General features: G+C 34.0%; 3 protein-coding genes across 5 annotated transcripts in view; 1 reads left to right on the plus strand and 2 right to left on the minus strand.

The window, feature by feature from the left end:
- LOC108906736 (tripartite motif-containing protein 2) overlaps positions 1-18,079 on the minus strand; it is a 59,152-nt gene extending 41,073 nt beyond the window's left edge. For 2 of the 3 annotated variants that reach the window (XM_018710088.1, XM_018710086.1), the window contains exon 1: positions 6,654-6,813. In XM_018710088.1, the coding sequence (XP_018565604.1) occupies positions 6,654-6,679 (26 nt within the window). In that variant the 5' untranslated portion in view covers positions 6,680-6,813. Of the gene's footprint in view, positions 1-6,653; positions 6,814-10,631; positions 10,781-17,959 lie in introns of those variants that run through there. The other variant, XM_018710087.2, reaches the window with a different exon arrangement.
- Positions 18,080-18,337: 258 nt separating this feature from the next.
- Positions 18,338-18,866, plus strand: LOC108906706 (BET1 homolog). Its single transcript, XM_018710042.1, has one exon. It carries the CDS (start codon positions 18,474-18,476, stop codon positions 18,804-18,806), a length of 333 nt encoding a protein of 110 aa, XP_018565558.1. The 5' UTR covers positions 18,338-18,473; the 3' UTR covers positions 18,807-18,866.
- A 126-nt stretch (positions 18,867-18,992) lies between these two features.
- On the minus strand, positions 18,993-19,732 carry LOC108906705. The gene is made up of 2 exons (XM_018710041.1): positions 19,659-19,732; positions 18,993-19,599 (listed from the first exon to the last, which is right to left on the minus strand). The coding sequence occupies exon 2, from the start codon at positions 19,590-19,592 to the stop codon at positions 19,092-19,094; it is 501 nt and encodes a 166-aa protein (XP_018565557.1). The 5' UTR covers positions 19,593-19,599; positions 19,659-19,732; the 3' UTR covers positions 18,993-19,091.
- Positions 19,733-20,011: the final 279 nt, after the last annotated feature.

Raw genomic sequence — 20,011 nt, forward strand, 5'->3', positions numbered from 1 at the left:
TGTCAAAACTGTTTTATCCCCTCTCGATTATTTCTTATGGAGTCAGATGAAGAGCGTTGTCTATGAAACCCCTGTGAATACGGTCGAAATTGACCGCTAGAGTTGAAGCCACAGCCAGCGCAACAAATTAGAAATATCCATGAAATTACGAACAATGTTCATAGAAACATGATCCGTGCATTTAAGCCAACGGACATAATTTTGAACAGCTTTTGTGAAATTATTTTTAAGTTAAAATCCTATCTGTTGTTAAATTTCGTTAAAATTGTTAATTATTACTACCTATTTTTTGAATTACAAAAGATTTTCGAAACGTTAGCAAAATGTTTGCTTTTGTTCATAAAAAGTCATTTTTCTTGAAAACGGTCGACTTTAGAGCAATGAACCAAGAGAACTCTTATTGTGTAAAATTCATTGGCGCTTTAGAATTTGCTGTCAAAAGTCAATTTTTCCAGTGGCGTAAAATTTAGGGGGGGAAAACCCTTACGATACCTTAAAATCTCCACCACTGGCACGTCCAATGAATTCGAGAAGGGTGCGAAAAAGTAGCTATTAATAGTGGTAATGTGTGCACAAAAGCTCAGTCCTGTAGTTCAAACGATTCCTAAGATATTGGCGAAAAACTAAAAAAAAAATTAAGTTTTGACATCGTGTATCTCGAAAACGAAAGCTCGGAGAGAAAAGTGGAAGAGGAAAAAAATGTTTCTTTTTTCAAGAGGAATTTACAGTTTTCCGTTGCGACACTTATTTAGGAACACCCTGTATATTTTGGCTCTGGATGACATGATATCTGAGTTTTAGACCATGTTCATATTTTCATAGATAAAAATCTCAGGGATTTAAGTCAGGGAATCGCAAAGGCCATAAAACTATTTCATTCTATCCACCTGGGAATGTATCATTTAAATAATCCGTGAAATGTATGTATGTATGTATGTATGTATGTATGTCGGAGGGTGGTGGAATTGTTTTTTCCACCGCAGCACTTAGGCCTTATTAGGCCCCTTGTACACCCTCCTTCATTACTCGAGTACTTTTCTTCAAACCATCCTATATTACTACACGGGTGGCTTGGTGGCAAAGTCTCGTACAGTTTATGTATGATAGCATGGTCTTGAGTTACAGAGATTTTCTTTGCTCTGTTCTCATTACCATTTATCGGGGACCACACGCATGCGGCAAATGTTGGGCGACCCAGGTCTCTGGTAGGCTGCCACAGCCACGTCCCCGAGCCTGCCTTAGGTCACCCATCCAAATTCCACCCTGCGTCCGTGATGCTTGTATGTAACATATGGAAAGATATAGCTCGTTTTGACTTCCACAATGTCCTTGTAATTATCCAATATCTCAAGCTCACTGTATAAACAAATGTACCCGCACAGAAAATCTATAACGGTGCGACGCTTCTACAGTATTTTGCTAGCATTCACCGTAGATTTACAACATATCAACAAGTTAATTTTTGTCATACGTATGTGCCATTTTATAATAACTCACCAGTGGCGTAGCCAGGGGGGGGGGTATAGAAAGATATATTCTGGACTTTCATATATCCGATGAAAATTTGGTATTTGGAACATAGTTGTAAGTACCTGATCATCTTTAGTATTTATTACGATCTTACGTTCTCATAGATACGTTGCATATTGGTGCATTTCGTGTATATCTTTTATTAATTTATGTCTTATTCTATTGGTTCTGTTATAACCTTACCGGCCACTGCGCATCTCGTCACTATCAATACGCGCTAGCAGCAGTAAAAGTTAACGTTAATGAACGCCCTGCAAGCGGGAGGAGCGTCGGGTCCGCGCACGCGCTTTAACGACGCTCTGTCGCGCGCGAGTTTTTGAACGTAATTTGAAACGTTCAACGCGTTTATTCCATGAACTATCAGTGTAAAATAAAAGTTTAACCGTTTAGTTGTCTCTAAAATGCCCGTCCGATGCGTCCAATAGTTAATTAACAATTAACGTTATAAAAAAAAACTTACTTGGGAACAAAGAGACATAGGTGACTCCTCTTTTTTTAAATTACATTAAAACTAAGCTCAATTTAAGGCAAAAAGAGCGAATTCCCGAGTGGCTTTTGCCCGACCCTGGGACGATTTGTTTATAACGCTGTTTTGCACGTCCTACTTTGTTAGTTGTATAGGGCTATTTAATTTCAACTTTTTGAAAATTTTCTATTTCGAAACGTTTCTTTGGATCAATTAAAACCTATATCTACGATATTAACTTTTAATATTAACGTTTAGTAATCAAACCATTAGTTGCAAAAAACGAACGAAATTAATTAACAAATAGGTACCTGGAGCAACAATTTCACGGTTAATCGAATCGGTGTTTGACACACATGTTGGTATTTTGATTGACCGTTTTTTCCATAAACATCAACATCCATAGCTTTTTGCAATAATAATGCGCAACTTTCGAAAACTGATTTTTCCGCGGTCGACCTTTATTTTCCAATTAACAAATTGGTGAAATATGGCTTTACCTTAAATTGTAGGTACAACAACACATAAAATGGCTAACTTGCCATGTTATGACGTCATACCACTCGTTAATAGCTAGCCCATATACTTGGTTGGGTATCACACATATCATATCATATCATATCATTAGCTACAAAAGCAGAGAAAGAAACTAATTTAAAACTATCAAACATAATTACAAATTAAAAAAGACAAATTACAAATTTTGATAACGAAAAAAAATAATTTTTGAACAAGTTAACTATAATTGTAGATCCCGCTGTAAGAAGAGAATAAAGGAAGGAAAAATACGTCTCTTTTTTTAATTAGATTTTTTATTGTCCTAGGTATAACATTCGCAAATAACTTAAAGTGAAATAATCGCATAAATAATGATGTTGCCCAAAAAATCATTTATTACAGGGCTGTCAGAGAGAGAGAAAGCCGCAAATCAGTGGCGTGCCAAACGGGTCAACCGAGACATGCGTGAGCTGCTGCCTCAAAATGCTTTTCACGTTCACGTCACTTTAGTATACTGTTGCTTTGTTATCATGCGGATGATGCGTAATTAATTCCTATCCGTTGGTGTTTATGGTGGTGTACTGTAGACAATTTAATTTGTTGCTTTTTAATAAATAATGAGTACGCCTATGTCCCGCGGCCCAGTTCTGACAGCTTTATTTATTATGATTTAATACAATCTATTTATGATGCAAGAATGAGATATGTATAGATGTTATTTATTTTTAAATTTACTTTGAGGACGTGAATCGGTAACATTCAAAACGCTACCATATACAAAATTATTATGTACATATACTAAAATAATAATATTTAAGATAAACAAGTGGCAGAACAAATACCAAGTGCAAAAACCCAACGCATATGTGGTGCAAGAAGGAGATAAGTAGAGTCTTTCCGAAGTCAGTTGAACATGTATAAAAACGCTAGTAGTAAAATTTATTTAGTTTCATAGGCGTCCCTAAAAAAGTTTTCTTTCTGCTAAGGGTATTTGTATATAATGTGTAGAAATTTTCTATTATATGTTCATTTGACCAACAACATATTTTAATTATTAATGTCCTCAAACAATTTTATTATATTGATGGTAAATTTCGTTTTGTTCCGTTTCAAAAGGTCTCCAAAATGCCATGTTGTAATAATATTAGTAAACAAAATATCCCTCTTATTTCTCCCTTTCGCAATTGTACTATGAATGACCTGAATCACNACATTCGCAAATAACTTAAAGTGAAATAATCGCATAAATAATGATGTTGCCCAAAAAATCATTTATTACAGGGCTGTCAGAGAGAGAGAAAGCCGCAAATCAGTGGCGTGCCAAACGGGTCAACCGAGACATGCGTGAGCTGCTGCCTCAAAATGCTTTTCACGTTCACGTCACTTTAGTATACTGTTGCTTTGTTATCATGCGGATGATGCGTAATTAATTCCTATCCGTTGGTGTTTATGGTGGTGTACTGTAGACAATTTAATTTGTTGCTTTTTAATAAATAATGAGTACGCCTATGTCCCGCGGCCCAGTTCTGACAGCTTTATTTATTATGATTTAATACAATCTATTTATGATGCAAGAATGAGATATGTATAGATGTTATTTATTTTTAAATTTACTTTGAGGACGTGAATCGGTAACATTCAAAACGCTACCATATACAAAATTATTATGTACATATACTAAAATAATAATATTTAAGATAAACAAGTGGCAGAACAAATACCAAGTGCAAAAACCCAACGCATATGTGGTGCAAGAAGGAGATAAGTAGAGTCTTTCCGAAGTCAGTTGAACATGTATAAAAACGCTAGTAGTAAAATTTATTTAGTTTCATAGGCGTCCCTAAAAAAGTTTTCTTTCTGCTAAGGGTATTTGTATATAATGTGTAGAAATTTTCTATTATATGTTCATTTGACCAACAACATATTTTAATTATTAATGTCCTCAAACAATTTTATTATATTGATGGTAAATTTCGTTTTGTTCCGTTTCAAAAGGTCTCCAAAATGCCATGTTGTAATAATATTAGTAAACAAAATATCCCTCTTATTTCTCCCTTTCGCAATTGTACTATGAATGACCTGAATCACACCAAATTCCGCATTGCTGCACTGCACTGCTAGGCCATTTGTTGATAACCGAATTTATGGCCAGGTGGCCCCGTGCGGCTGTGTTTGTGCCGCATTTGCCAGCGCTCGCATACTTCAACTGGGCGATCAGACCTGCATATGGGTATGGCTAAATACATATGGGAACAGGTTTTTCAAATATTTCAAATGCCGAGTTGCTGCGTCAGCGACCGAACCTGGTACATACTGCCAACCAATTTTTTATTTGTCTGCTTTTTGCGATTTTTGTTAGGCAAAAATATTTTAATAAAAATAACTTGACTGATCTTTTGACGCTTTACTATTATTTCTCTCTTGTGGAAAAATATCAAAACAAGTTATAAATTAACTATTACAGGAGCCCATTGTGAAAGAGCAACTGTTAGCAAGTATTCGCGTAATTGAAGTGTTTTTAACGGGTAATTGCGAATCTTAAAGGGCAACAGGTAATTAAAGGGGATAATAATAAGAATAATTAGGAACTTTAATGTATCTTAATGAATTTCAAATGTAAATTAAGATTTATAAAGGTTTTTAAATTATCTACACCTACAAACGTCAGTTAAAAAAACTCAGTTTCAATGACACCCTGTATAATCTCGAGGGTGTAATTATCTTGATTGTCTGGTTGAAACTTTTAAGAAATTTCTGTTTTTCTTAAAGTAGGTATAACAAACACATACCCAAAAATTTTATATGAATATAAATTCTAGCAGGTACGTATTGGATGCATTTCTGTAATTGATGACCCTTTTTCTATAGCAAAAAGTTTTAGATCAAAACCCGTTTGTTGCTGTCAATTGTTTCACTTCAATTATTATTTCATGGAGAGCGTGAAATTGCGAAGATGAATAAATGACTTCTTACAATTTCTTTTTCAACCACTGACAGCAGTTTTTGCTTTCGTACCAAAATATTTGATAATTACGTACCGTTAGTGTTTATAAACTCTAAACCTTGCCAAATCCTGTTGGAATTCTTGGTACAAATCAAATTACGCGAATGTTTCGATTTCCTAGAAAATATCTTATCTGGAATCTATTCTTACGAAACTATTATTTCTACAATCAGAACAGATGATTTGGTATCTGCTCTTGAAGTACCTACTGGATTTACTGTCAATACAAGGTGAAATACTTTCATAGATTACTGTCACTTCCTTACTTTTATCTATATATTCGCCAAGTAAAATAAACAAATAATCATAAAACCCACTTAGAAGAATTAAAATTTAATAAATATTTTTAATGCTTTAATTTTAAGTGCTGGTACTAAGAGAGTATTATTGAATCGATGCCAACTATATTTAGAATGGGTCGGTCACTCACTGTATGGACAGAGTATTTTAAGGTAGAAAAAATATGTTTTTTTTTTATCAAAACAATCGTCATAGAGACACAATGGTTTTAGAAACATTTCAAATTAAGGATATGTCTTCATATGGGCTAAAATATGTTTGTGCGTGCAGTATTGGAGAATATGTTTAGACGAAATTTGATTTACAGCGAAAGGACACCTTCAATTTCATCACTTGGAGTACGACATGCAAATAGAAGTTCTTTAGGTATATTTATATCGAACGTAAATACAAACAGTAAATATTGACAGCGTTTGATATGCTACGACACACGAGCATAAATACTGTTTTCATTCGATTATTTGTACAAAATAAGTAATTCTTGATTTGAATAGGACCCATAAAATCGCAAATAATCTTACTATAAACAATCCTAGAGAAAATATTTATACAGCAACGCACATAAGCATGCATTCCCAACTAATGATGTTTATTTCAAGTGCTTATTCTTAAGAAGTCACAGTGCACTTTGGTATTATCAGCTGTTAAGTGGACTGACAAAATTATTGCTCTAATTTATTTTTAGACACACGCAGGCATAAAAATACGTTCGAATAACAGAATATACTCGGGAGAGACCTTTGATAATACCATTCTCGGTTCAAATCAATGTCTAAGAAGGTAAGGTAATACACAAAAAAATGTCTTCCGCATTTCAGTCGATTTTCCAAAAAAATCAGTCATGAAATCACTTACTGTATGGCCAGCCTTAGTCCATCCATAGTAGTCGGTGGAAATAGTCGCACCTCTACGAAGTCTGTGTGGTTGGCGAGCAGTTAAACACTTGTAAACAAAAGCGATGTTTTGTGCCAGCATTTAAACCCGCGAACCTAGCAGTCTCGACGAACTTCTGAGTTTGGCGAAACGGCGAGCACTAGGAAGCCACTCGGGGAAGGCGACCTGCGAGACCGGCGACGTTGCCGCATTTCCAACCGACCGAATACGCTTCGATTGTTTATCAAATGTTGGAAAGTCACAGAAAAAACAGATAATCTAAGAAACAAACGAAATACTGAATTTACAGCCGTAGATTCTATTACCTTCCTAATCTGAAAAAATACAGGGTGTGCTATATAACATTTCCATCAGCGTTTCTTTATAAACTAAAGAAACGTAATTTAAATCGGTACTAGTCATAGGCGGAGAACAGCAAAGTGTTCAACTTGGCATAAATGCATGGTGATTCATCCAACCCATCCAAAAAAATTTGGGAATAGATGCGTAATGAAAAATGGAGTCAATATCGTAAAAAATCATTATACAGGGTGTCCCGAAATTCATGCAACAACATTTGGTCATAGATTCTTAATACAAATTTAGGGGACCCGTATTTTTTCTTTTTGACAACTGGCCCCCTCTTTCGGAGTTACAGCCCCCTGAAATCTGCCCCTAAGAAGTCTTTTTTATCTCAAAACCATGTTGTACGAGAATCACTAAATTTGGTACACAGGGGTTTTATGACATGTGGAATCTCACAGTGTTACGCTTTTTGGCGAGAAACCCCCTTAAGACACTTTTTAGTGGGCCCCCTTGCTTTGGAACCTCAAAAATTTGGTCGCAAATTTGATTTTTTTTTAATTATTAGCTAGAAAGCCATTGAATTTAGAAACTTTTTTGTTTCGTAAAAGGCAATATTTTTGAGGAAAATGGCGAATCACGATATGCATTCGATCACATTTTGACATTTTTCACGAAAACATTGCATTTTACGAAAAAAGTATAAAGAGACCAAACATTTCTAAATTTAATGGCTTTCTAGTGGACTGATAATTTTTAAGAAATTTAAATATGCGACCAAATTTTTTTGGCTCCAGACAAAGGGGGCCACGAAAAATTGTCTTAAGGGGGTTCCCCGCCAAAAAACGGTGCACCATCAGATTCCACATGTCATAAAACCTCTGTGTACCAAATTTAGTGATTCTCGTACAACAGGNCCGTACTCGGGACTTTTTCGCCGTGTTCGAAAAACGGCACAGAAGCGGAAAATGTTTTTTTTGTGACTGGATTTCCTGATTAATTGAATCGTAAACAAATAACTGGATACTTGATTGTAGTGTCGCTTTTTCCATAAGGTTGTTGGGTAAAAGGTTAAATAACCAGTTTTTGCAAAATTCTTCATTGAGGTTTTTCTTAATATTTACATTTTTACTATGTACAGTAGGGTAGCCCATAAAAAACGAATATTTTTTTTTGTGTCTCGAGAAAATATGTTAGTTTTTCATGTTTTAAGAGCCCTTCAAAAAAGCAGCTCAAAAAAAATTTTTTTTAGGGGTCGCTCAAGATTTTTAAAAATTTTCAAAATCGTGAAAAATTTAATTTTTTTTTTAAATTTATTTTATCATTTTATGGGTTGAAAAAAAATCTCGATCCTGAAAATTTCGAATCGATATTTTAATTTCTAAAAACTTGAAAAATAGTGTACCTAAAATGTTTTCGAGCGACCTCTAAAAATAAATATCAACGAACTAATAATTTTTTTTATTGAATTTGATGAACAAAAGAATAGAAATAAATCACGACACTTAAAAAATTTCTCGAGGCAAAATTTACTACCGCACTGTGAGTATCAAATATTTATAATTTTTTATTTTTTTTAAATTTCTCGTGATTTATTTCTATTCTTTTGTTCATCAAATTCAATAAAAAAAATTATTAGTACGTTGATATTTATTTTTAGAGGTCGCTCAAAAACATGAAAAAAAAACATGTTTGAAAGTTAAAATAATTATGAGTGACCTTTAGAAATTAAAATATCGATTTGAAATTTTCAGAATCGAGATTTTTTTCAACTTAGAAAATGACAAAATAACGAGAAAAAAATTAAATTTTTGACGAACATGATAAACTAACATATTTTCACAAGAGACAGGAAAAAAATCGTTTTTTTGGGCCACCCTATTCTGTACATTCAAATTTTTTTCAATTAGTTCTGAATCACCCTGTATATTTTTTATGTTTACACTTATAGATGGTGTAATGCAAAGAAATTTTTCGATTCCCGAAAGAAAAAATTTGCTATTCACTTATGTATCTTTTTCAACATAAATTTTTTCTATTTTTTTTAATATTTCAAGTAATAAAATAAATACTATTAAAGACCAATAACAATCCGTCATGCACCTTCCGTTTCAATCAATCAGTTAAGTACAACTTTGTCAAAAAATAATAAATAAAAATCAAGTTAACAAAATAAAATGCCTGGTTCAAAAAATTTAGTTCTTAATGTTTGCGGATTTTTATACATCAAATATACAAATAAAAATAATAATCTTATATCGAGTTAAATCCGTTACTCACTAGCACCGTTTTAAATCTCTCTTTTAGTTGTGTGTTATGTGACATAACGTGTATCTACAGGGTGTTGCGGAAATAATTGCAGAGAGAGATAAAACAGACAAAAATAAATCAATTCTTCTCTATGGAGCATTGGTCTATCGTCTATTGTTTTTGAGATACAGGGTGCTCAATATGTCTCAGTTACATTTTTTGACAACTTTTTTGAGGTTCTTTACAGTGTATATCTCGTATTACAATGTAAAACTTCATTGTATACAAAAAATGTATTCTTAAAATCTGCTTAAATGATTCTTAAAAAGTTAAAAACCACCGAAAACACACCGTTTTTGAGAAAAACGCAATTGACTGTCCCAAAGCAACTAGCTTCTGTTCATCACAATTTTATAAGGGAACAAAATTGTAATAAGGTAAATTGATCTAATTCGATTTATTTTCATCTAAAGCTGCCTTTGAAATATCGCCCATTCGTTAGCGAACACTCTGTACGTGGTGGTTGATTTTGGGACAGCCATATAAGTATTTCTCAACTACGGTGCGTTTTTAGTGATTTTAATAAGGGTAACTCTTTTCTGTAAAATGAAATTTTACTTGGTATACAAGATACAGATTATAAAAAACCTAACCTCAGAAAAGTTACTATAAACTGACATTAAACCAGGTAAAAGGTAACACCCTCTAGCAGGTAGTCAAAAACTAACAAATCTAAGGTAATAAGTTTGTCCTAAACCTTACCTGGACTAAACTTCAATCCTATACAATATTTTTTAGAAAATATATGAGTAAAATTTGATTTTATAGAAAACAAAAGAAAAAATTGTTTTATTTTTTTAATTTACTTTTTTATGTAGTTTGAGCTTTCTGTACTCATTTCCGCACCACCCTATACATGAAGGACACAATTCTGAAAATTGATACTTTTCTGTCACTGCGGCAACGTCGCTCGACTGTCAGCTGTTCGGTAAATAATGCACTTTTACGCATGAGCCTTTTGCACTTACATGCAGTTTGAGCCAAGCCCGGGTAAGCAAATGAAACTGAAGACATCTGCCGAAGAATGTGCTCAACACTGCACTTCGGCTTTTGCACGAACAAAATTATGCCGGTCGTCCTTTTCAGCGACCAGTGTGCGACGAAAACAAAAGCAGAGATGAAAATTTAACATCTAACATCTAAGCCAGAGGTATTGCGATTGTAGGCCAGCACGAGTGACATTATGTAACATGTTACATAAATACGGTACTTTCTTCTAACTTTTAAGGAGATAAACGGATAAAAGTTCATAATTTTCTTGACAAATTGGTTACTAACGTGATGGTGTAACATAGGAGACTTTGGAATATGAAATTGAATACAAAAAAAAAAAAACAAAAAACTTACAGTCTCGAGCAGCAGAACATGCAGAGGCGGTGAGAACCAATTTGTCCTTTTTGGCCTTATCACATTTCAAACGGCGCCAGGAGTTGATAAACCTGGCTATCGCGGTCGTAGTCGGCAGGCGCAGGAACAAAAGAACCAATGCGCGGCCACTGAAAAAGACAAAAGAATCGTTTTAACACTTAATACAATACAGGTTGCTTTGTAAATATGTAGTTACAGTGTTAAATTGATGAAAACAGTAATTTTTTTCAAATTCTCTAACGTAACGTGGATGATGAAATATTTAAATTCATTTAACGTGTATATTGATGTTATTTTAAAGTATTACTAATTTCATTGTGGCATATTCTGTAGACTTTAAAACATACGCTGCCGTGAAAGGGCAATACAAGTGGGTCTACCCAAACGTCAAATTCAAATTCTTTGTCACAACAAAGCCAACATGAAAGCGTAACAAAAAATCGCTAAGTCGTCCCCGCACATCGCCAGATGCTAAGCACACCCCTACCCAAAAGGTTAAAGTGAAAAAGGGCATCAACTTACGATACAACACCGGATTCCCTTTGTTTTGGTGCACAAAACCTTCAGCTGTGTTTTGGTCCGACAGCAACTATGCTGAGGAAAACCGAGCAGCTGAGCTATGATACAAAATTAATATTTCCCGACCTGCTTTCTCCTGCCCATTCATCCTTCCACCCCCCGAAAGCATAATGGGGCACAAAGACCGAAGCGAAAGCTACCGAAGGGTGGCTCTTTGTTTGAAATATAAAGTAAAAATAAATATGAATCAGAGACATTTATAACTAACTTTAAAACAAGTATCTTGCAGGGACATAATTTTTAAACAAGTACAACCCTTAGCTGTTGCACAGGGTGTCCCACAATCCAGTGTACACTATAAATTTGTAGACTGGGAATCCAAAATTGTTACTTGATATATCTAGTGGGCTGGAATATAAAATTTCCGTACAGTGTCGGACCAAATATTTTTGGTTTGGCTCCATGTTGCTTAATGAGATACACAGGGTGTCCTGTTCATATTTCAAAAAAACTTGTGTGCAACGTTTTTTTCTTAGATGCCCTGTTTTCGAGATACAGTGTGTTGAAGTTGTCACTTTCCAAATGGTTTTCCTTAATCATCTTTAAATCGGCTAAAGATAAAAATTTCAAAATCTGTACACGAGTAAACATCAACTGTGCGTTAAGAATAATGTGCAAACGGTTTCTTTCTGAAAAGCAGTGCCGCCGATACAGGTAATTGAAACAGAAGCAGGAAAGTCCACTTGATTGGCACATTGCCGTAAAAACCATCTGCAAAAAACGCACGCAGCGAACCGTGTCACCTTTTGCAACAGGCCGTAACATGTTCGTTGTTACGTTACGGAACATTGCCACAAGTGGATACCTGCCTTTAAGATGCGATGTACGGTACGAGATGAGGTTCCTACTTGCCGACCACGTCCTTATCCTCGAGAAATAACACTTCCCGTATCTCGCAGCAGCTGAACGCACTGTAGGATTGTATTTGCACATGGGGATGGTGGGTGACGTTGTGGCCATCGTTCCCGGTATAGTTCTTCCGAAGTCAGTTGAACATGCATAACAAAACCGAGCAATCAAATTTAATGAGTTTCATGGGCGTCCCTAAAAAGTTTTATGCTAAAGGTAGAAAATTATAATAATTGTATATAATGTGTAGAAAATTTCTATTATATGTTTATTTGACCAACAACATATTTTAATTATTTATGTCCTCAAACAATTTTATTATATTGACGGTAAATTTCGTTTTGTTCCATTTCAAAAGGTCTCCAAAATGCCATGTTGTAATAATATTGGTAAACCAAATATCCCTCTTATTTTTTCCTTTTGCAATTGTAATATGAATAATTAATAGAAGGGTGCCTGTAATAAATTAAAATTTCTGAATCACACCAAATTCCGCATTCGCGCACTGCACTGCTAGGCGACTAGTCGACAACTGAATTTTGACAATGCAATGGACCAGAGAAACAGTGCGCATTGCTCTTTGCTCGCACGCTCGTTCTTGAACTGAGCGTATACATTTCTACCACCTGCACTTTTCGTTCGACCAGATCTGTATATGAGTATGGCTAAATAATTGTAGGAACAAGTTTTTCAAATATTTCAATGCCGAGTTGCTGCTTAGCGACAGAGCCTGGTACATACCATACCTTGAAGATATTGCTTCTTCAATTGACTTCGGAAAAACTATACAACCTAGTCGCCGCGAGTGCATTTTCTCCGGCTGCACCATACACTAACACCTTATCGACACGTTCGGAAATAGTAAATGCATTGTTATCTCGGTTCATTGTAAAACTAGTTTATGCACAAACTAAAAAATAACTAAGCAACTAAGAAATAAGAATCTCGTTTTTAATGTAATCGACACGTTATTCTTATTTTTTACTTCTTTATAAAAATTACACTGTCACTATCGTGGAATTACAAAGAAAAAAACTTTTGTCTGGAATCGTTCACTTTTTAACACTGATGGGTCGATGGGCGATGCTTAATATTTAATAATTAAGTGAATAATGAAATCAATACAAATACAATCAGTTGACTACACAAATTTTTTGACAATGTAACCTAACTTTTTAGTATTACTAGTATTAGATTATACCGACTTAAATTATAAGGTTGCATCTCGGGTCGCATAAAAACATTTCCAAAGTTTTTAATAAATATGTGTTATTTATCGTTGGCCTTCATTTTCATTGAATAAATGAACTTTAATTTACAAAAAGACTTTTCTATTACAAATATCACCAGGAAGCTGTAGTTTTAATTTTTATAGATTATACACGCCACACCCTGTATACATAAAAATGTATTTATTTAAAATGTTAGACCGTACAAAGTGACGATTCACTTTTAACTTGAGTCGCATTAAAAATGGCAAATGGCAAAAAGGGCAAAATGTTATTTGTTTTAATTTAACAACAGTCGTTCTTGTTAAATATGGTGAATATATCCACATTAATTTTCTATCTAAATCACATTTACAAAAAACTAGCCCTTGATTTTAGAAATGAAAAACATTACGATAAACCGATTCAATGCTATACGTTTTTGTTACACAATCTGGGTGAGCTCACTTCATCCATTAAATTGAAATTAATTATCAGTTAAATGGAATAATTTAGACTTTTTGATATGTTAATTTTGACTACTTAGCTGTGCAAACAAACTCAGTTATTATTCTGTTGTTCTAACTTTTTTAACATATTCAGGGAAAATAATCACTGGTAGGTAATTGAGAAATTGAGCTAGTTATGACATGGATAAAAACATTTAACCAAATTTTCATTACATTGTATTACTAGCAGAAGAAAATTCCCGTAATTTTACCAGAAAAAAAGCTCTCAAGTATGGAATATCACTGTTCGCAATTATTCTCTAGGTTAGGATACGGCTAGTCTTCACTCCTTAGATTCTCAAGGCTAGAGACACGAGCAACAGCTGTAGGATTTAAAACGCACGATTTAGCATCTATAGTGATACAAAGACATGAGGGCATAGCTGTTGCTCGTGTCTCTAGCCTTTGTATGAATCTGAAGCCTCGACCCCCTACTATGGCCGTACCCTTATTCGTTAATTCGCAAAACGAATCTCCCACTCACCATATAAACAAAGAAAACACAATAGTTGGTAGTAATTTCCGGCAATGGAGCTTTGGAATTGCACTTTTTCCCAAAAATGCATTGCTTACCTTTATGCAAATTTTTATTTAACAAATTCTTGTATTCGAATGACTTATCAAGCCATCATCACCATTAATTAAAACGATTAATAAGACGAAAAGATAGAGACTAAACCCCTAAATGGTCTGCCAAATAGTCAACTTTTATAACATTTAAAGTTACACTTCTAGAGATTTATAAGTTATTACGTTACCCCTGGGTTTAGAAACAGCTTTACTGTAAACGTCTAAGAGAGGTCAATAACAACTAAACACTCGGTATAGTACATATTCAGAAAAACTGAACTATTCAAAGTGTTTATGTGCATTTAAACTAATGAATACAAAGGACCCCGCAATAATCTTATGGAAATTGGGTTTCTGTCAAATTGTCTGAATTTTTGATATGTTGTAGATTTTGTCATCCTGAACAAAAGTCTCCATGGGCACAAAGTGCCAAAATGAACATTTTGGCAGCTACAGAGCTGCCAAAGCTCCCCTGACCCGTTGCAAAACTATTCATTTTCAATACTATTTACAGATGTCAAAAGCATATTTTAATTATTCTAATATATAGGGTAATGTTTTTGAGGTCACTGGATTCAACCCTCATGTCAGATTGGACAAATTGACCGTTGACAGCTGTCAATACACTGTCAACGAAGAATAGAAAAGTAAATATTCTCTTTTCACATTGAGAGTTTGGGCTTTTGAGGGAGCTGAATTCAATTCTCATGCCAGATTGGCAAAATTCAACTGAGCTTCGTGCCATTCCGAGAATACCAAAGTGTAAAAAGTAACAGATAATATCGCTGACCATTTTCCCAAAAATCTACCTCGGTCAACATGACGTTCACACCTACAAACGTCCGTTGAGATTGACGTGATAAGGGAGGCGTCTGAAAATCCCGTTTGCCTCTGCCAGCGAGTAGAAAACGATAGTCCTAGCACCGCATGTAATCTTTTCAGGACTCTGGACATAATTCTCAGGAATCTGACCATAACTCCGTTGAAAATATAGATAAACACCTGAAATTTTGGAGTGCACCATAAAGCAGTGGGGCCAAAGGATATCGCCGGTCTATCCATATTGCTTGTTTATTTTTTTCAAAAAGTCGACAGCGTTCAGAAATCAGTTCTACTTGTTTTGTCAATGAATCCAGGCTGATAAAATGAGCTTCCGCGACAATTTATTTAAAATACCATTAATTCTAATGGAGGAAGAAGAGAAGGCAGAAGAAATGCTACCAGAGTTGACACCTTTTCAATTTCAAAATATGGGACGCTGAATATAAGGTTGTACGTAAATCTTCCACGTGCAAATCAAGACATTTTTAAGTGAAAGGGAAGAAGTTAAAAAATCACAGTACTACACACATTTGAAAAAAAAACTTATAGAAAGCAAACATTAACACAAAAAAAATAATGTCAAAACTTTCTATAAAATAAAGAAAAAAAAAGTTCAAAGCCTACTGAATCATTAACAAACACACTTTTTTGCTTGCCGCAAAGTGGCAACAAACGCGTGGGTCAATCGAGGGCCTGCACATACATACGCGGTAATGTAAGTGGTGGTGGTAGCTATGGCGGTGGCGTTTTAATGTAACGTATAGAAACAAATGGGTCAAAGTCAAAACTGTCAAAAGTCAAAACATACGTGTCGCTTGTGAGCGGTCTTTGTAGCGTTCTACAATGCGGTAGCGGTAAGATGCGTCTTGTTGTGTTTGACCACCATTACCGCACGCTATCAATATTTTTGAATAGGGCTAGTGACGATAATTTCACGGAAAAACTTATAGACTGTGTAAAAAACACGATGTATTGTATGATTTGTCTCATCCTCATTATAAAAATATTCGTGTTAAAAATAAAGCATGGGATGAAATAGCAAAGATCCTCAATAAAGAGCAAAATTTCAATTTTAGCATTAATTTTTAAAAAAACTTCAATTTCAGCATTCATATTAAACGGTAATAGGCCGTTTGGTGATGATTTTATAAAAATGGACACAGGCTATCGCAAATGTCACCGCGTTAATATGTTTTATTTCAAATAACGCCACCGCCATGCGCCATCGCTACCGCCACCGCTACATTACCGCGTATGTATGTGCAGGCCTTTAATTGTTTTAGTTTAGCTCAAGCAAACGAATATGGAAGTTTGCATTCATCAAGACAAAGATATAGGACTTTTAAGGTCCTATATGAACCTATGTAGAAATACGGAATCCTGAATGCTTCCAGTCGGCACGAAGAGTTCAGTTTTTAAACAGCTGCGTCCCAATCAAACCTTGTTATTTCTTGACTTCTATAATAGCACTACAGTAGTACCTACTACCCACTTTATTTAATAACATTGGAAGAAGGTTAATACGCTTACAATATTGATAAAATTGAGGATAATTTCTTCATAATTTTAGCTGGATGTTATACTAGATTGTAATTTTAACAATATACAAATATAGAGTATGCTCGACTCATAAACTCTATCTCTAACAGACTATATTTGTGGAAAAATATAAGTATAATTCGAAGTATAATCAAATTGTGTCAAACACCAAACATGTATATCCAGTTACAAATTATGAATATTTTATTTCTTGACGCGTTCTAAATCTGGATTATATTCATGAATACCGCCAATTTATTTATTCTGTGTAACCTTCAAATTCTATTTAGATTAACTACGAAAAAAGTTTTCTGCTCGCCATTTCGTAACCCATAGTGTATACACACATAAGACAAACAGGAAATCTATTTTTGAAGAAATCATGTCGCAATACCAGTGTGTGTTCGTATGTTTGCATTCTGAAGTTTTCTTTCTCCCATCATCTTTTGTTTGCATTCAACATACTTGTTTTAGTTGAAATTCACATAACACTTCTTCATTCATTCTTCATTTACCTACTTATACAGAATATTTTCCCAGATATATAGTAAACAGGAATGAGGAACTATTTCTTAATTACCGACAAGAATTTAAACGTAAAACTATTTCTACCTAACAAGAAAATTATTAACTGAAACTCCCAATCTAATGTCGCAATTACGATCAGGATGTTATTAATTTTCATATAAATCATGTTGAATATTAAAATTTAATATATGGAAGTAAGTGATAATGTGTCATGTCTCGGGTCGCCTCCAGAGATGGGAGACGGGAGGGAGGTGCCCATATTCATAATTTTGTAAGTGGGCTAACAATTTCATGTACTTATATAATCATTAATTGTTATTGGTTTCCTATGCGCAGAATATTTATCTGCCTTAATTATAATATGTATGATTTAATTTACAATAATTATAACATAACAAATGAATAAATTAATAATAAAAAAAACGAAATGTTTAATATTTAAAATAGTACGACCATCATTAGATAATTGTGAAAAGTAGCCACTAAGACCTAAACAGGTTTAAAAACGTAATTTTAATTAGTTAGAACAAATTTCCAAGTTTAACATTTATGAGAAAACGGTGAATTCAGAATGTTACCATACATATGATTTCTACCCCCTACATGAATTCACCCAAAATAAATAGCTAAAATTTGTGTCTACAATTCAGATTAATTTTATATGTAGAAAAGCAAAAAATGTAAATAAGAAAGTGCAACTTACGTTGTATTTGTTACCGCAGCATCTTATATAATCGCTTTAGCAATCTTTTGAGTTTTGAGTCTATAAATTTGCACTAAATACTACCACACGTCTTCAAAAATCGTCAAAAAACTAAATAAATAACAAATATGAACCATGTGGGATTTATTTGACAGATCACTGTATCCAACAGCGCAAATAGAACTTGTGAACGATAATATAAATATTTCCAACATTAATCTATATCGTTATTAATATTTTTAATCATTCATTCAAAAGGACTTTATAATATAAAATTTTTTAATTTAATTTTAATTAGTTAATTAGTTTCTCAATTTTCATTTATTTCCTAAACTGTGGCAGTACTGATAAAAACATATGTTCTATGTCAGTGTCAGTTGCTGGGTTGTCAAAATTCTAAACTTAACCTGACTTTCGAGGTACACGTCAATCGTTTTCAAATAAAATTTTTTCAAAACAGTATTGTTGGTTAATAGTGTAAAATAAAATTATAAATCTGGCATCAACTTACAAAATGAGAAGAGCTCATGCAGGCAACTATTATGAGCCTTTACCTCAAAATTCGAATGAAGTTGAGGAAGAAAATGATAGAATGACTAATGAACTTCAGGAGAAAATTGGTGTTTTGAAATCATTATCTATAGACATAGGTAATGAGGTGAAATATCAGGATAAACTTCTGAGAGATGTAGATGATGACATGGACAGAACAGGCGGCTTTCTAGGGACGACTATGAATAAAGTTTTAAGATTATCGAGAGGGTCACATAATTATTATATTTTGTATTTGTTTCTCTTTTCAATATTTGTATTTTTCATCTTATATCTAGTTATTAAGTTTAGGTAAGTTGCATAAGGCTTTTGTAGATGTGTGATTGTATATTAAAATTAAAAATAATATAATTGGGACTTTGTCTTACTGTTAATGTACCGTTTATATTTTATAAGATTAATATATTCATTTTCAAACTGATTTTGTTTAGTTACTTTAGCCAGTATGAAATTATCATCAGCTTTAATTGATATAGACTAATTTAAAAAAGATCCAATTATTTTTATTTAAAGAAATAAATGCACACAATTAATGTCTATTTAATGAACTATGTATTTTAAATACCGCACTACAACACATTTATAAATTTAAATCCATATTCTTGAAACCTCTATCAGCATAATCACGTGGCTCGCTTCTATCAGAAAGTTTAGGGTAATCAGGATCTCCTTCAACGACAGCTGTTCGTGACTGAACAACTTTCCAGCCACCCTTACGAGTCCAATCGTTTGCGCAGTACTTAAAATAATATGTGAACCAATACGCCCCAGCTATGCCTAACAAAGCTTTTCCAGACCAGTATCGTATAGTTAATGCTCTTTGGGCTCCAAGTGCTGGCTCGAGGGCCTTTCCTAGCAAATCCAGAGGAGCTCTATATAGTCTTCGGATAGGATTGTAAGTGGCTTTATACATCTCCGGTACTTTTCGGGGCTCGTTCGGAGACAGTTCTTGGTCTTTCAGCCATTGTTTACGAAAAGCTCTCTCCTCATCGGTCATACCTAGAAGTCTTTCCCTTTCACTGGTAAGGCGCCCAGTGATGGACATAGGCTTGACGCCTCCTGTTTGGGATGCTTTAACCATCCTGAATCTAAAAAATATAAGTGTTTTAAAAGGACTTGCGAGAAATTACGTAATTTTTCCACTTACTATTTTTTTGGGGTTAACTATTCGTATTGGGAAATGTCAAACGTTTTGACAGCTAGGTAAAGAGAATCAGAGATATGTTGCTATATATTACTCCAAACTTACTCCAGTGTAAGTATTACAGGTATAGTGATAGGATAATATAAATCGATAAGACTAAAATTTCAATCAACGGTTTTGGAGAAAGAGTTGTGATTCTGATCAAGTCAACCATATTAAATATTAACTAGTAGATTCCTGTCTACGGGACTGAGTGTGGTGGCATTTCAAAATTTCTTAAGTGATATTGTTTCTTTGCACTTCTGCATGATAGTTAATATTTAAAAAAAAATGAAAACACCCACTAATACAGATAA

The sequence above is a fragment of the Anoplophora glabripennis genome, unplaced genomic scaffold (assembly GCF_000390285.2).
Source record: "Anoplophora glabripennis isolate ALB-LARVAE unplaced genomic scaffold, Agla_2.0 scaffold187, whole genome shotgun sequence".
Taxonomy (NCBI): domain Eukaryota; kingdom Metazoa; phylum Arthropoda; class Insecta; order Coleoptera; family Cerambycidae; genus Anoplophora; species Anoplophora glabripennis.